The sequence below is a fragment of the Myotis davidii genome, unplaced genomic scaffold (assembly GCF_000327345.1).
Source record: "Myotis davidii unplaced genomic scaffold, ASM32734v1 scaffold332, whole genome shotgun sequence".
In the NCBI taxonomy this organism is placed as follows: Eukaryota; Metazoa; Chordata; class Mammalia; order Chiroptera; family Vespertilionidae; genus Myotis; species Myotis davidii.
Window position 1 is genome coordinate 3,003,186 of NW_006285779.1, and position 14,171 is coordinate 3,017,356.

The following is a 14,171-nucleotide window of genomic DNA, read 5'->3' on the forward strand; positions in this document are numbered from 1 at the left end:
TGAAATTCCCAGAATTCCAGGGTGTTAGCCAATCAGAAGTGAGTCTGGACTTTTGACCCCCCCCTCAGGTCATCATAGAGTTGCGATTGGCTGGTTTGGGCTGTCCCCCCCCCTTTCCCTGCTGCCTATTCCATCTTAAGATCCTGTGACACCCCCTCCAGGCAGTTTCTGAGGACCGAGTTTGGGTGGAGGGATTAGTTGGGGCCCCCCTTCCCCGCTTCCAATGTCCCTGCCTGTTGCCAGGGAAGGCTGGCCATCCTGAGGGACGGGAGGTATTCCTGGGGGGAGAGGGGGCAGATAATTGGGCCCTGGGGCCTGGCATGCCCCCCCTCGTGAGAGGGGGAATGTGGAGCCCCAGGCAAAATAGGAACTGGAGTGATTTGTGAGCTGAGTTGCGGGGAGCAATGCTTGAACCCAAAATAAGAATTTGAGAGAGAACTTAGGCTCAGATTCCTGCCTCCCCAAACGCTGCTCTTGCCAGTGACAGCCTGGATCTGAGTTCTTTCGTGGGGAGGGAGGGCTCCCCTTCACCGCCTGGGGGAAGAGAGAGGCGATGTGCCTGGAGAGGTAGTCCTCAGGGGGCCTCAGAACACCGTCGCTCCACCTCCCCAGGACTCCCCAGGCCCCCCTCCTGTCCCAGATGGGAGTTACTTTCTTCTGAAAGTCAGGTTTCCCTGAATCTAGCCTGGTTTGGGTCCTTTGCTCCTGGGATGCTCTGTTTTGTGGGAGGCCCATACCCCACAACTGCCCCTCCCCCCCATCCCCAAGGGAAGCTGCCAGTGAGGAAGCTTCCTTGAAAATCATGTGACCCTGGCCAAACTGGGTTGGGCACACACTTACAGTGCCTGCTGAGGCTGATGTTTAAGGGGCCCGGGGCCCAGGAGGAGGGCTAGGAGAGAGCCTGAGAGTCCTGGAATATCCGGGTGTGGGGGACCCCTGGCTCCTGCTGCAGAGGGTGAGGAAGAGGAGAGGAAAGAGCTTACGAAGCTGGAATCCTGCCCAGTCCCATCATTCTTCCTCCTACCAGCTTGGTGTGCATATTTATGTGTGTATTTTCTTTATAAATTGCTCCATGCTGGGTGCCTTGTTCGGATCCATTCATGCTCTGAGTCCACCCCATGGCCTCCATTCTCCGTTGCCACACACGAGCATAGCAGAAACTAAGGCTCTGGACAAATTAGAGGACTGAGTCTTATATTTTGATTCTGTTCCTACAAATGGTGGGTAGGAGGTGGGTATGGAGGGGTTGTCAGGCTGAGGGTAGATGGGAGGTTGGCCCTGAAGTTGAGGCAGGGGGCTTGGGTCCAGTAGAGAAGGATGAAGGTTTCCCCCTCAGCCTGTAGTGTAGCAGCATAGGGACAGGAAGAGGACTCAAGCACCAAGAGGTGGGAATGGGGAGGAGGGGCATATTCAGTCCGCACCCCCAAAGGCATGTTCCTTTCTTGTGTCTTGACCTGGTTATGGGAGAGGGGGCAAAAGATGGCTAAGATTGGGGAATCATTTACCAAATGTGAAGAAGTCGTACGGATTGATGTCACAGAGGGTGGATGGAGGTTAAAAAAAAAAACACATGAAGGGCTTGAGAGGGCCCTGGAGGTGGGGAATGGTAGGAGTTGGGGTAAGAGAGGGGACCAGGCTTGCATGGGTGGGTGGGAGCACATGGCTGAACACAAGAACATTGTGGCAGCATGTACAGCCCAGGCCCAAAGACACCCCCACCCCCACCACCACCCAACCTGAGCAGCCCTAGGGTGGGGGTTGAGGCGCCCTGGCAGGCCGCCCGCCTGCTGCCTGCCTGCCTGTCTGAGTCTCTCCTTTGTGCTCTGCTGTCTCCCAGCTCCTCCTCCTCCCCGAGCCCAGCAGAGACAGCACATGCCCCACACATGTGACTGAGGGAAGCCAGAGCACACGCAGACCCACACACATGCACACCACAAGATACACATACACACACACACACAGCTCCCATAGTGCTCCTGGGGTGGGGACTAGCTTCTGGGTCTTTGGTCAGGGACAGGTAGAACCTCTGCTGAGGGGCATCACCCTGGGCAGGGCAGGTTGCTGAAGGGGCCAGGGCCTGTCTGGGGCAGCATGTGGCTCAGAAGGGTTAAGGCAGGGAGGAGTAGGGGGAGGGGAGGAGGCAGCAGTGGTGGCGGCTGGGAGCCAGGAGAGGAGGATGGCAGAGCGCCAGGCCAACGGGAGGCCGGGCACAGACAAAGGAAGGGGGGCAGGCACACTGGAGGCCTGGGTCAGGGAGCCCCAGGGGCCCGGGCAGGGGGCAGTGCTGGTACATTATCCTGTGGGCTGGGGCAGGCTGCTGCCCTTCAGAGTTCTCACCTCCAGGAGGGGTGCTCTCCCTCTACTCTTTCCTCATCACCTTTGTCGTTCTTTGCTGCTCCCTGTTCATTCCCATCCCAAATTTTAGGGCCTTCTAATTCAGACTTGTTCTCTTTAGCTGGACCTCTCCTGCCCCTGTGCAAGTGAGAGAATTAAGTCAGAACATAGGGAGGAGTAGACTTGCTGGAGAAGGAACTAAGAGTGGGCCTGTTTTGGATGATATGCCAGAGCCTTGGTATGTCTTGGTATATAGGGGCCCTTCTCCCCAAAATTTGAGGAGACAGACTGGGTCAGGGTTCTGAGCTCTGAACTGGAGCAGAAGCCAGAGCATATACCTATACCCCTTCCCATGTACTAGCAGACATGCGTTTGGGGCCTAGAATGGGCATTCCTTGGAGGGGGAAGAGAGTAGGAATGACTGCAGTGCCCTAGGACTGGGCTTGGATGAATGAGGTTAGAAACCCAGGATTCCAGGCTCAGGCCTCTCTGTCTTATTGTAGTCTGTTCTAGTTAGGGTAATATTTGGCTCTGTGTGCTGTAAGGATTTCTTAAGGTACTGCCTATGAATGCACTTTGGAAAGTTTAAAGGCACTAGACAAATGACAGGAATTGTCAGTGGGGGAGGAGTGTGGTTATCCCAGAGTTGAACTGTAAATTTGGGAGTCGGTGGGAATGTCGCAAGTCCAGGTGTAGGCAGTATTTTGCAGGGTCTGGCTGAATGTCACAGATTTTGATGTTTGTGAAAGCTGGGGTGTGTCGTGGCCAGGTTGTGATGGAGAATGCCGTGCAGGTTTCAGGAAGTGTGGTTTATGGGGTTCAACTCTGGATAACCAATGGTCAGTATGTGTATATAATAGTCTGTCACAAGTTCAGGAGGTATATAATGCACTTTGGGTGTGTATATTAGGGTTAGGGAATGTGTGTCACTAGTCACAGTGTGTATGGAAGTCGGTCTTTAATAGACTGTGCATGTGCATCTTGGGTTTGGGTTTATTTAGGGTTTGAGGTTTATCATTGGTTAAAAGTGTGTATCAGGTACTGATTTATGTGAAAGTGAGATGTGTTATTTATGTGTGGAGGATGTTCACAGAGCCGGGTGCAATATTATTTCTGCACAGTCAACTGGTGTGTATGTCGTGGGACTATGTGTGAATATGGTGGGGGTGGGTAGGAAGTAGGGAGCAGCAACTCCGCCTTCAATGAAGTAGGAGGTCATAGGCTGCCCCTTCTAGCGTCTGTGTGTGTGTGTGTGTGTGTGTGTGTGTGTGTGTGTGTGTTTCTTTTTTCCTATCTGTCCAGGGAGTAGGGTCTGGACCACTACCCAAGTTTTAGAAACACCTCCTCCCTTGGGATCACCCCTGGCATTGGAGAACAGGTTCTGCTCCAGTAACTACGTATCTTTTTTACGGGGGTGTTGGGGAGGATTCAGCCTCAGACAGCCCCTTCTGTAGACCCTTGGTTGGGCAAGCGTGGCTTTGCGCCTCTTTCCCCTGCACCCACGTGTCTCTGGTGGTGGTGGTGGTGGAGGTGGTGGAGGTGGAGGAAGGGGCCTCCTGCTAAGGCAGATCTAAGTCAGGGCTTGGAACTTAGCTGGGTTGGGGGCCCAGGAGCCTGGAGGGTCCCCCTCCCACCAATCAGTGTTTACTGGCTGAAGTCAGAGTCTATCTCTGTCAAAAGTAACCCCCTGGAGACTCCCCCCAGCTAGCTGCTCTGGGATTTCACCAGGGGTGGCAGCCCAGACCAGTGTTCAACCCAAGAGATCACAGAGGAGAGGCAGAGGGACTTGGGGCACCTTTGGGGGGCAGTTTGAAGATACTGGAGTCTCCAGAGGGGAGGGCACCCTCCTGCATCCCTGCCTGTGGCTTTGGCTCCCCTGCTCACTCCTGAGCACCTCATGTGAGTTGGGGAGGGGTCGGTGAAGCATCTCAGTTCCTGGCCCCCACAGGCCTCCCTTCCATCCAGGCCTCTGCAGGCCCCGTCTGTTTTGTTTCCATCTCTCCATCCCAGTCTCTCCCAGTCTGTCTCTCTTTGTTTTTCTCAGCAGTCCGCCTGCCTGCCTCCCTCTCTCCCTCCCTCCCTCTCTCTCTCCCTCTTCCTCTTCCCCGGCTGGGAGGGGGCGGGGCCGGTGGGGGCAGCTCCACCCTCTGCCCGCCCTGGGGCCTCATTCTGAGAGAGGCTCCGAGAGCGAGCTGGGAGGGAGGGAAAGAAAGGAGGAAAGGCTGTGAGCTGGTGGGCGCTGTGTGTGTCTGTGTGTGGGGGCGGCCGTGAGTGTGAGTGCTGGCCCCGGCTTTATAACTTTCCCCCGGGGCTGTGGCCGCCACGGGGCAGGCCAAGGCAGTGTGTGCGAGTCTTTGTGCGGCCCGCAGAGTGGAGCTCCCAGCCAGGCCTGCCCGTCCCACTCGGGACATGAGCGGCTGAAGTTGGCCCCCCTTCAGTCCTCACCCCTGCCAGGGCCCTGGTGGGCTGCCAGTTGCTCCCCGCACCTCTCTTGGGCCCCTCAGTTCTCCCAGGTAAGTCTGAGCACCCTGCAAGCCTGTAGGGGGTGGGTAGAAGGTCCTGGGTCTAGCCCTGGCCTGGTATGCTGGCTGGGGGAGAGGTGCCTCAACTCAGAGAGGCCAGGGCTCCCGGCCCTGCTGACCTCTGGTCAGCCCCAAAGGGAGGGAGCCTGCCCTCAAGTCAGGCTGGTTACCATGGAAATGCCCAGCTGGAGGTGCCCCCCTCCCCCTAGGATGCAGCTTGCATCCTGAGAAAACTTTACTAGTCTGGGCTCTCCCTTTCTCCTCCTTCCTAAAGGTTTCCCAGATTGCTAGAGATTGGAAGGGGGCTCTGTTTGACTCCAAGGCTGGATGACACATCCCTTTCATCCCCACCCCCACTTTGCTCCCGCTACCCCTGCTGCAGGGGACAGGCAGCAACAGGGACAGATGGTCTGGGTGATGTTCCCTCCCCTTCTCTTCTCACTCCCAAGCCCTTGTGCTGGGGCTACTGGGAGCTGCTATGCCTCTGGAGAGGTGCTGAGTTTTTGTGTCCATTCACTGGAGGTGTAAATAGAGTCCACAGAGCTTTGAATTTTTTCTCTTCAGAACTGTTACCCAACCCCAGACAGTGCCTGTCAGTTTGCTAGTGAGAGAAATTGAAGTTCTGAAACTTTTTTCAGAATTAAAGAGGAACCCAGGTGTCCTGCCTCCCTTCTTTTTAGGATCTTGAGCTGACACATTTCTCCAAGTAGCCCTGAAACTAAGGGCAAGGGCAGTGATGCTTCTAGGGGAAGGATGGCCTAGTTGAGGCCAGGCCTGGCCTGTGGTGAGCTGTGTGAGTTTGGGCTTCCTACGTGGCTTTGGTCTACCTGTCTGTGGAGTGGGGAGACTTGGGGCTGGGTGGGACTGTTCCTTTTCCTGAGGACACAGGCTCCTCATTCAGTTCAGACAGGCATGTGAAGGCTGTGTGTGCTGTGCTGGGAACATGGACGTGGCCTGTGTGAGCTCATGCATGGGGCGAGGGCCTGTTTTGGGCATTCTGATCCTGCCTGGGGCTGCTGGGCTCCAGCCGTGGTAGGCATGTTGGGGCGAGCTGAGGGTAGAAGCCTGCTAGGCAAGATGAGGCACACATGTGTGCAGGCACACACAGGCTCTGACTCTTGGCTTCTTCAGGGACTGTATAGTGTAGGCCCTTCTGGGACCCTCCTTTTGCCTGTATTGTGAGGAAGGTCCCTGGGGAGAGAATTAAATGACACATTGGCACAGGGTCTTCCTTTGTCTCTTCCCCCTAAGGACAAAGTAGATTTTGTGTCTAAATTGAGGAGGAGGCTCAGACACAACCAATACAGCTACCCTTCCAAATGTAATCAAGTCTGGGGACGAGGAAGCACCTGTAACTGGGGTCGGGACCTTTGGAATGGTGCCTCAGTTTCCCCTCATCTTGTAGGGAGAGGGAAAATAGCATTACAGGGGTACCTGGCTCATACCCAGCTATGAATATAACACTTCTTCCAGTCAGGTAATATAGTACACTAGGAACTGAGTGTTGCTGGGTGAGGTGAGGTAGAGAGGAGCGCTGATACAAGTAGAGATCCCTGTCTAGTTACCCCCTGCCTCTTAGATGGAGCCTCCTGGAAGCTAGTCTCCTTCAGACTAAGTCTCAAAGACAAAACGGGTTGAGGCTTTGGGTTTCTGGTTTGGAGACAATACTAGATTGGTGGTAGGTGTGAGGGAGGGGGCTGGCTGATAAGGGAGTGGCCGTTGGAGGGGGGTTGCAGGGGGGCGGGACAGAAGGCCCAAGTGGTTATCTGGTCTGCAGCACCCAGCAGGCACCCACCCCCCTTTATCTTTCCATCCCCTGCCCTCCTGAGACCCTGGGTGTGGAGGAGGGGCAGGGAGTTGTCCAAATTCCCTTTCTTTCTCCCATGACTTGATCTTCAGAGGGAACAGAAAGGTAGAAATACTGCAGGATATGGGAATAATCAGAAGATCCGGGCTCAAATCCTAGCTTTATGATCTTGGCAAGTCCCCTTGAGCTTTCAATTGGCTAATCTGTAAAATTGGAATGTTACAGTTGACCCTGCTCACACCGTGGTTGTGATGATTAAACAAAATAATGTAGTTGAAAAGGGGGTTTGTCAAAATTAGGTTATAATGCTTAGATATTTATTTATTCTATGGTATTGACATTTCTTCCAGTTTCAATTTTATCATCCAGGCCTCAGCCACATGAAGAATTAAGGTCTTGGGTATTGGGCCTGGGTACTTCTAGTTTCTTAATAGAACAAGATTGGAGCCAGATTTAAAAGCAGAGATAGGTACTCCCTAGGGTAGTTCCCCTCCCCTAGTTCACTGTCCACACAGTCTAGCAAGCTTTAGGAGAGCTCCTAAGAGGGACTCAGGATGCCCCTTCTTCATTTCCATTCCAGGTTGTTCCTCAAAGTCATTCAAGCTGTACTCACCGAAGGAGCCCCCGAACGGCAACGCCTTCCCTCCCTTCCATCCCGGCACCATGCTAGATCGGGATGTGGGGTGAGTCTTGTTCACTTCTCATCCCTTTTCCAGATGGGATCCTGCCTGAAAAGGGGAGGGAGTGACATCTCCCAATAATTCCTGTCTTCCACCCCCATTCTCATAGCCTCTTCCCTTATACAGCCCAACTCCCATGTACCCGCCTACATACCTGGAGCCTGGGATTGGGTAAGTGGAGGCCAATGGGGTGGGAGGTATTTTCTATTACATGGGTGAAGGCAGAGGTGGGGGTGGGGAGGAGGCTCTGCTCCTACTAACTTCCTTCTACACTTACCCCAGAAGGCACACACCATATGGCAACCAAACTGACTACAGAATATTCGAGCTTAACAAACGGCTTCAAAACTGGACAGAGGTATCCAGGGGAAAGAGGAGGGTGAGGGCCATCTGGGCACCCTGTGGGATATCTTCTGATACACACACAAATACCTCTCCCTATGCTCTTAGGAGTGTGACAATCTCTGGTGGGATGCTTTCACAACTGAGTTCTTTGAGGATGATGCCATGTTAACCATCACTTTCTGTCTGGAGGATGGACCAAAGAGATACAGTGAGTGGCCTCTGGGGGTTCTGCCAATTCTGCTGTGGGAGTGTATACCTCCTATGTCCTTCTAAGGCAGTGGTTCTCAACCTTCCTAATGCCGCGACCCTTTAGTACAGTTCCTCATGTTGTGGTGACCCCCAACCATAAAATTATTTTCGTTGCTACTTCATAACTAATTTTGCTACTGTTATGAATCGTAATGTAAATATCTGATATGCAGGATGTATTTAGGCGACCCCTGTGAAAGGGTCGTTTGATCCCCAAAGGGTTCGCGACCCACAGGTTGAGAATCTGAGGTCTGGCAGTGGGTATTTGTCTCAAGATATCTGTTTTGGCAGGGATGGCATCTGCCTGGCCCCTTTTGAGGTCCTTCTATTCTAAAGAGTTTTTCCCATCTCTACAGCCATTGGCCGGACCCTGATCCCACGCTACTTCCGCAGCATCTTTGAGGGGGGTGCCACAGAGCTGTACTATGTGCTTAAGCACCCCAAGGAGGCATTCCACAGCAACTTTGTGTCCCTCGACTGTGACCAGGGCAGCATGGTGACCCAGCACGGCAAACCCATGTTCACCCAGGTCAGCAATCCAGCTGGATGTGGAATGCTAAAGCACCTGAGTTTGATTCCCTTCCTCTTTCCCAAAATGTACTTAGCTGTTCCCCAAGGAGGCATAATGGGGAGTTATCAGACAAGAAGGGAGAACAGGTGTGCTGCAGCATTCAGCAGGCATTTACTGAGCTTTTACATGACTGTATTCTAGGCCATGGGGGTATGTACACCAGTGAACTAAGAGCCTGCCCAGTAGAAAGCTCATAGCAGATGAGTGTATCACTAGCTGCATTGGAGAAGACAGGATCAGTTAAGCATTTCTATGTGTATGTGTGTGTGTGTGTGTGTGTGTGTAAGGGTCAAGGGTGTGACAGGTATGTGAGTGGATTGTCCATGTCAGTTACATACCCAGATTTAGGTGCAGGGAGCAGAAGTATATGCAGTTGGGGGAGTTGTCAGCAAATGGGAGAACAGGTATACTTTCAGGTATGGGGAGGGGGCAGAGCTGTGACAACCTTGTCTCCAGGTATGTGTGGAGGGGCGGTTGTACCTGGAGTTCATGTTTGATGACATGATGCGGATAAAGACATGGCACTTCAGCATCCGGCAGCACCGGGAGCTCATCCCCCGCAGCATCCTTGCCATGCATGTGAGTGTGGGCAGAACCCAAGACACAAGGGGGAGGGCACACAGTGGGAAGGATGGAATAAGGTCTGTCATTTCTTGACAGTGACCTTAGAGGGTTAGAGTTTCTCCACCTAAAACATGATTGAATACTAGCCCCTCTTCTCTTTTAGGAGTGTCACAGGCTCAGATGATAGGGCAGGTGAGCAGTTGCACCCCAAGTGCTAGTATTCTTTCTCCCCCTCTAGGCCCAGGACCCCCAGATGTTGGATCAGCTCTCCAAAAATATCACACGCTGTGGGCTGTCCAATTCCACTCTCAACTACCTCCGAGTGAGTCTAATCACCCAGTCTCTGGCCCATTCCATTTGGTCTCAGTTCCATGTCTCTCCCCTGAAAAGCCCCCTTCTGGTCTCCCTACAGCTCTGTGTGATACTCGAGCCCATGCAGGAGCTCATGTCCCGCCACAAGACCTACAGCCTCAGCCCTCGTGACTGCCTCAAGACCTGCCTTTTCCAGAAGTGGCAGCGTATGGTAGCGCCCCCCGGTGAGTGCCTTGCACCTGCACCTGTTCTTACCAGGATCTGATGCCATCCCCCAAGGCTGTTTCTTCTCCTGAAGCCCTTTTCTTGTCCCTGGGTCTGCAAGATTGGGATCAGGGTAGGCTCAGGCTCCTTAGGAGCCAGAATAGGGAGCCAGGGCCCCAGGACCCTGCCCCACCTCAGTTTCCTTTTTTGGCACAGCGGAGCCCGCCCGGCAGCAGCCCAGCAAACGGCGGAAACGGAAGATGTCAGGGGGCAGCACCATGAGTTCGGGGGGTGGCAACACCAACAACAGCAACAGCAAGAAGAAAAGCCCAGCCAGCACCTTCGCCCTCTCCAGCCAGGTACCTGTAAGCATCTCGGCTTTCTTCTCTCTTCTGGGCTGCCCCACTGCTGACCCCTGACCCTTGACCCTGTCCCATTGTGAGCTCACTAGCAGGCATAGAAGCACAGACGGTTTTTACCAATGTACTCTGCCAGTATGGGCTGACGCTTATCACTGATGAGTCCTTAGTAGTCACATGCACAGTTGTGGTCACACAGACTCAGACATAGCAATATAGATATAAAGGGACAGAGTCAGACATGATAACATACGGACGTTCAGGACAGACAGCTTAGGGGCACACAGACCATGAGAGACATTCACATTGATAGAGGGCCATGCAGCCTCAATATGTGTGAATCTACAATACACCGACATGCACATGCACATACTTTCCCCATTGGTGTTTTATCTGCTCCCTCTCTTACATGTGGACAGAAGTTTAGGAGCCACCTACAATTTGGGGGAGATGGAATAGGGAGCTAGGGGAGTAAATTGACTTCCCAGATTCTAGTGGATGTGGGTTAAAGGGTGTGATGCTCTGCAGTCCTTCAGTGGGAAGGATTCAGGGACTAGAGGAGTCGATGTTTGAAATTGGGATATGAGAAGGGGGAGGGGGTGTTGAGTTTCTTGGGTGGGTATTGGGGCTCTGGGGGGTTTCTGCCGCCCTGGGCCGGGCGAGCCCCTGCCCCGATTATGTTTGGGGACCTCCGCCACTCTCAGGATGTGATGGTGGTGGGGGAGCCCACCCTGATGGGCGGGGAGTTCGGGGACGAGGACGAGAGGCTCATCACCCGGCTGGAGAATACCCAGTTTGACGCGGCCAACGGCATTGACGACGAGGACAGCTTTAACAACTCCCCTGCCCTGGGCGCCAACAGCCCCTGGAACAGCAAGCCTCCATCCAGCCAAGAGAGCAAATCGGAGAACCCCACATCACAAGCCTCCCAGTAAAGGCCTCACCAGGGCCACACAGCGCTCTGCCTACCTGCCCCACCCCTCGAAGCCCCAGGGAGCAGAAGACAGAATGAAGAGACTGAGCATCTGAAATGGGCAGCCTCCATCCACCCACTTCAGGGAGGAACTGGACTCACTGCGGGCAGGTGCCAAACTTTGCCCCGCAGTGGCCCTGGGCTGGGCCTGGCCTCTGCAGAGCCTTTTGGGGGAAGGGGGGTACTCATGTGGATGCCTACATGGACCCTGGGCCTCTGAGAAATGTTCTGACCACCCCCAGAGCATTTGCCTCCATCTTCACCCCAGGTTCTGGGTTCCCCATCCTCCTGACTCTGCCCCCTTCAAGCCTGGGGTTGTCTATACCCACAGCTCCTAGGGACTTAAATTTATGGGGCTTGGTTGAGCACGCCTCCCCCAGGCCCTTCACCTAGGTGGCTGGTAATAGAGGGGTAAAACTCTGGGCTCCTCCCTTTTACCACCTCCCAGCTTCACGTTTTTTAAAAAAATAATATTATTAAAAATGTAAGTTTAAAAAAAATCACTCATGTCCCCCCTCTTCCCCTTATTAAAAGTCCAGCTACCTCCCTATTCCTGGCAGATGGGCGGCTTAGGGTCCAGGTGGAGGTGAGTGTGGGGGTAAGGTAGGGGGGTTACACATCATTTTATATAGTTTGAGAGCTTCAGACCAAGGAGACACTTTGCCATCTTTCTTCCCTTTTCCTCGGGGGTGACTGGAGTTGGGGAAGGCATACCATGGGGTAGGGGGCCATTGATGGCCTCACCTTTGTAACAGCTCCCAGCTGTTGTCTGTCTCCCTATCCTCCAGGAGTCTGGCCTGCCCTCCTAGTGCTTGTGACTCCTTCAAACCCAGCGCCCTTCTCCCCCCATGATGTGTATATTCTTTACAAGCCCTACACTAGAGCAGCTGCCTTGGATGGGAAGAGGGGGAGGCTCCCTCCCTTAGGGAGTCTGGAGGGGAAGGGAGCAGCCTTGTTTGTCACTGTGTTTTGTTTCGTCTCAGTTGGGCAGGCATGGGATGGGGGAGGGGTTCATCCATATTCTCCAGTACTCTCTTCCTCCAGTCCCTCAAATTTTGTATCTAGTCCTCCCCTGCCCTCCATAGAGGAGGCACTGAGGATGTCCCAGCTCTAAGCTCACCAGGGAGGAGTAGGCCTCTGTTCGCCAGCTGAAGTAGAGGACCTTCATCTCCCAATACCCTCCAGTTTCTGGTCTCGTAGAAGGAAGGGGAAGGCAGCCAGGATCCTCAGCTCTATGTCAGTTGGACAGGTGGAAGCTCTGAGCCCCGGTTGAGGCCAAAAGCTGGATCCTATGAGCCTGGGCCCAGCTCTGGTTTCTCTGCCTTTTCCCGCTGCCAGTTCCGGAAGTGTTAGGACCACCTCTCTTCCCACCCTTCCTTTTGGATTCTGGGGCCCTCTACACCCTGATTCCTTCACTCTAGCTGCCACTGTTGGAAGGGTACTGTGCCAGGAGCTGAGAGAAGGGAAGGGGGTGGGGAAGATGGATGTCCCACCCTAACTGTAATGCCTTTTTTTTTCTTTTTTTTTGGCCATTTGAGTCATGTATGGTACAGAACAATAAAGCGACTTTTGGGTTTGAGCGTGTCTTGGTTGGTCATTGGTGCCCAGTGATGACTGCCCAAGGCAGTCTTGCCATCCTTCCTGCAGTCCTAAGACCAGTCAATTGGGGAGGAGGTATGGATTGGACTGGATTTCCTTTTACTCTCATCTCACATTTCCCCTCGTCATTCTGATGTTGCTTCTAATGTATCCCAGTCTGACTGCTTGTCCCTCAAAAGTTGACTCTCCAACCCCCCTCCCTCCAACTGTTCCTCACTCCTGTCTTAGGGCTGCCAGAAAGGTGGCCCTGAGTCAGGGTTCCTGGGATATCCTCTCCTGGGCTAGGCTGGTGGGGGTGGGGTGGAGAACAGGGTCTCGGAAGGAGTTTTGGGTGGTTACAGTGCCTGGAGGCTCAGTCGGTGAAATTCAGGCCACTGCTAGGGAGGCCAGCCAGCGCAGTTACCTAGGTCTCAAGTCAGAGCGGATTGTTTATCTCCTTGCTGGCCTTGGGTGGGGCATGGAGGAAAAGAGGAGAATGCTTAAGCGGTGTTGCTAAGCAGCAGCCTGACGCTCCATAGAAGGATGGAAAGAGGAATAGGACACTTCTTAAACTTCTTTCTAGGTAGTAACTCCCCACCTCTAGTCCCTTCTCCCCCCACCATTAAAAAAGATTGTCAAGACAGGGACACTGTACTGTGGATTGGGAATGGGTCTCAGCACCTACAAAGCCCCCACTAAGGTCTCTCTGGATCTGAAGAGAGACCTCATGGACCTGTGTCTACCCTCACCTCCCAGCTAGCAGAAGAACAGCACTTCATGGCCTACCCCGCCCCTCTCCAGTTTAGGAGGGATCTTGGCCCTGCCTGCCGCCAGCCCAGCTCCTTGTTGCCCAGTGCCTCAGGACCCCAAAGCCTGCATTTTCATACACACAAATGCACCACTCCTCTTCTGCAGGCCTGACCTGACTGAAGGACATTGGCCAGACAGCTGCTACCACCAACTCACCCTGGGAGTGCTAGGTAACACCTTGCAGTGTGTCTGTCTGGTACTAGATATACATTTAACATTTTTGCCTGGGTTTGTGTCATTGTATGTGTATATGTGACTGATGTGGGAGAGGACTTAGATATGTGTATGTAATGGAAAGGATGCATGTGTGAATATGTATGTGGGGTAGTATATGCATTTGTTTATGGTATGTATCTTAGTGGATTCATTCATTCAGCTAATATTCATTGAGCTCTCTCCGGGTTCCAGGAACAACTCTAGGTGCTAGGGCTATGGTTCTGAACAAGGCAGAGAAAGCATGACTGCGGAGTGTGAGCGGGAGCCTACAAATACAGAACTGAGAATGCATTCAAATACAGGAATGAATACATGGCTTAGCAGTATGTGTTGGGTTTGGGGGCTGTTGAAGCAGCAGTTGTGTGACTGGGTTGGGCATATGAAGGTTCATTGTGTGTGTGTGTGTGTGTGTGTGTGTGTGTGTGTGTGTGTTGGAGAAGGTGGGGAGATTTAAAAAAAAGGTGAATTGCCAGGCTTGGACTCTGCCCTGCTTGGAGGAAGGGAGTGTGTCAGAGAGACTGGGGGACCCACTTTTGAACTCAGGAAACAGTGGCCAGCAGACTTCCTCTGGAGCCGCAGATCTGGCTCCTCCCTGTTGGCCCCAGCAACCTCCCTGAGGAAGGACCTTGGTCAAGAGGAGCTGCTGA

At 53.4% G+C, this 14,171-nt stretch overlaps 1 protein-coding gene across 7 annotated transcripts; it reads left to right on the forward strand.

Annotated features, from left to right (window-relative positions):
• The first annotated feature begins 1,202 nt into the window (after positions 1–1,202).
• On the forward strand, positions 1,203–13,434 carry LDB1 (LIM domain binding 1). Of its 7 annotated transcripts, none has more exons than XM_015559311.1 (11): positions 1,203–1,231; positions 7,244–7,346; positions 7,453–7,514; positions 7,626–7,701; positions 7,794–7,896; positions 8,294–8,466; positions 8,965–9,087; positions 9,311–9,394; positions 9,485–9,608; positions 9,805–9,953; positions 13,414–13,434. In XM_015559311.1, exons 1-11 carry the CDS (start codon positions 1,218–1,220, stop codon positions 13,417–13,419), a joined length of 1,017 nt encoding a protein of 338 aa, XP_015414797.1. In that variant the 5' UTR covers positions 1,203–1,217; the 3' UTR covers positions 13,420–13,434. The 7 variants fall into 7 exon arrangements, with proteins under 7 accessions (XP_015414797.1, XP_006756560.1, XP_006756562.1 ...); XM_006756497.2 differs by lacking the exon at positions 13,414–13,434 and adding an exon at positions 10,652–12,499; XM_006756499.2 differs by lacking the exon at positions 13,414–13,434 and adding an exon at positions 10,652–12,499 and having other exon boundaries at positions 9,805–9,947.
• Positions 13,435–14,171: the final 737 nt, after the last annotated feature.

Coding starts and splice junctions, on each gene's coding strand:
- LDB1 (XM_006756497.2), top strand. Junction 8,467..8,964: donor GCAAACCCATGTTCACCCAG/GTCAGCAATCCA, acceptor CCTTGTCTCCAG/GTATGTGTGGAGGGGCGGTT. Junction 9,609..9,804: donor GCGTATGGTAGCGCCCCCCG/GTGAGTGCCTTG, acceptor TTTTTGGCACAG/CGGAGCCCGCCCGGCAGCAG.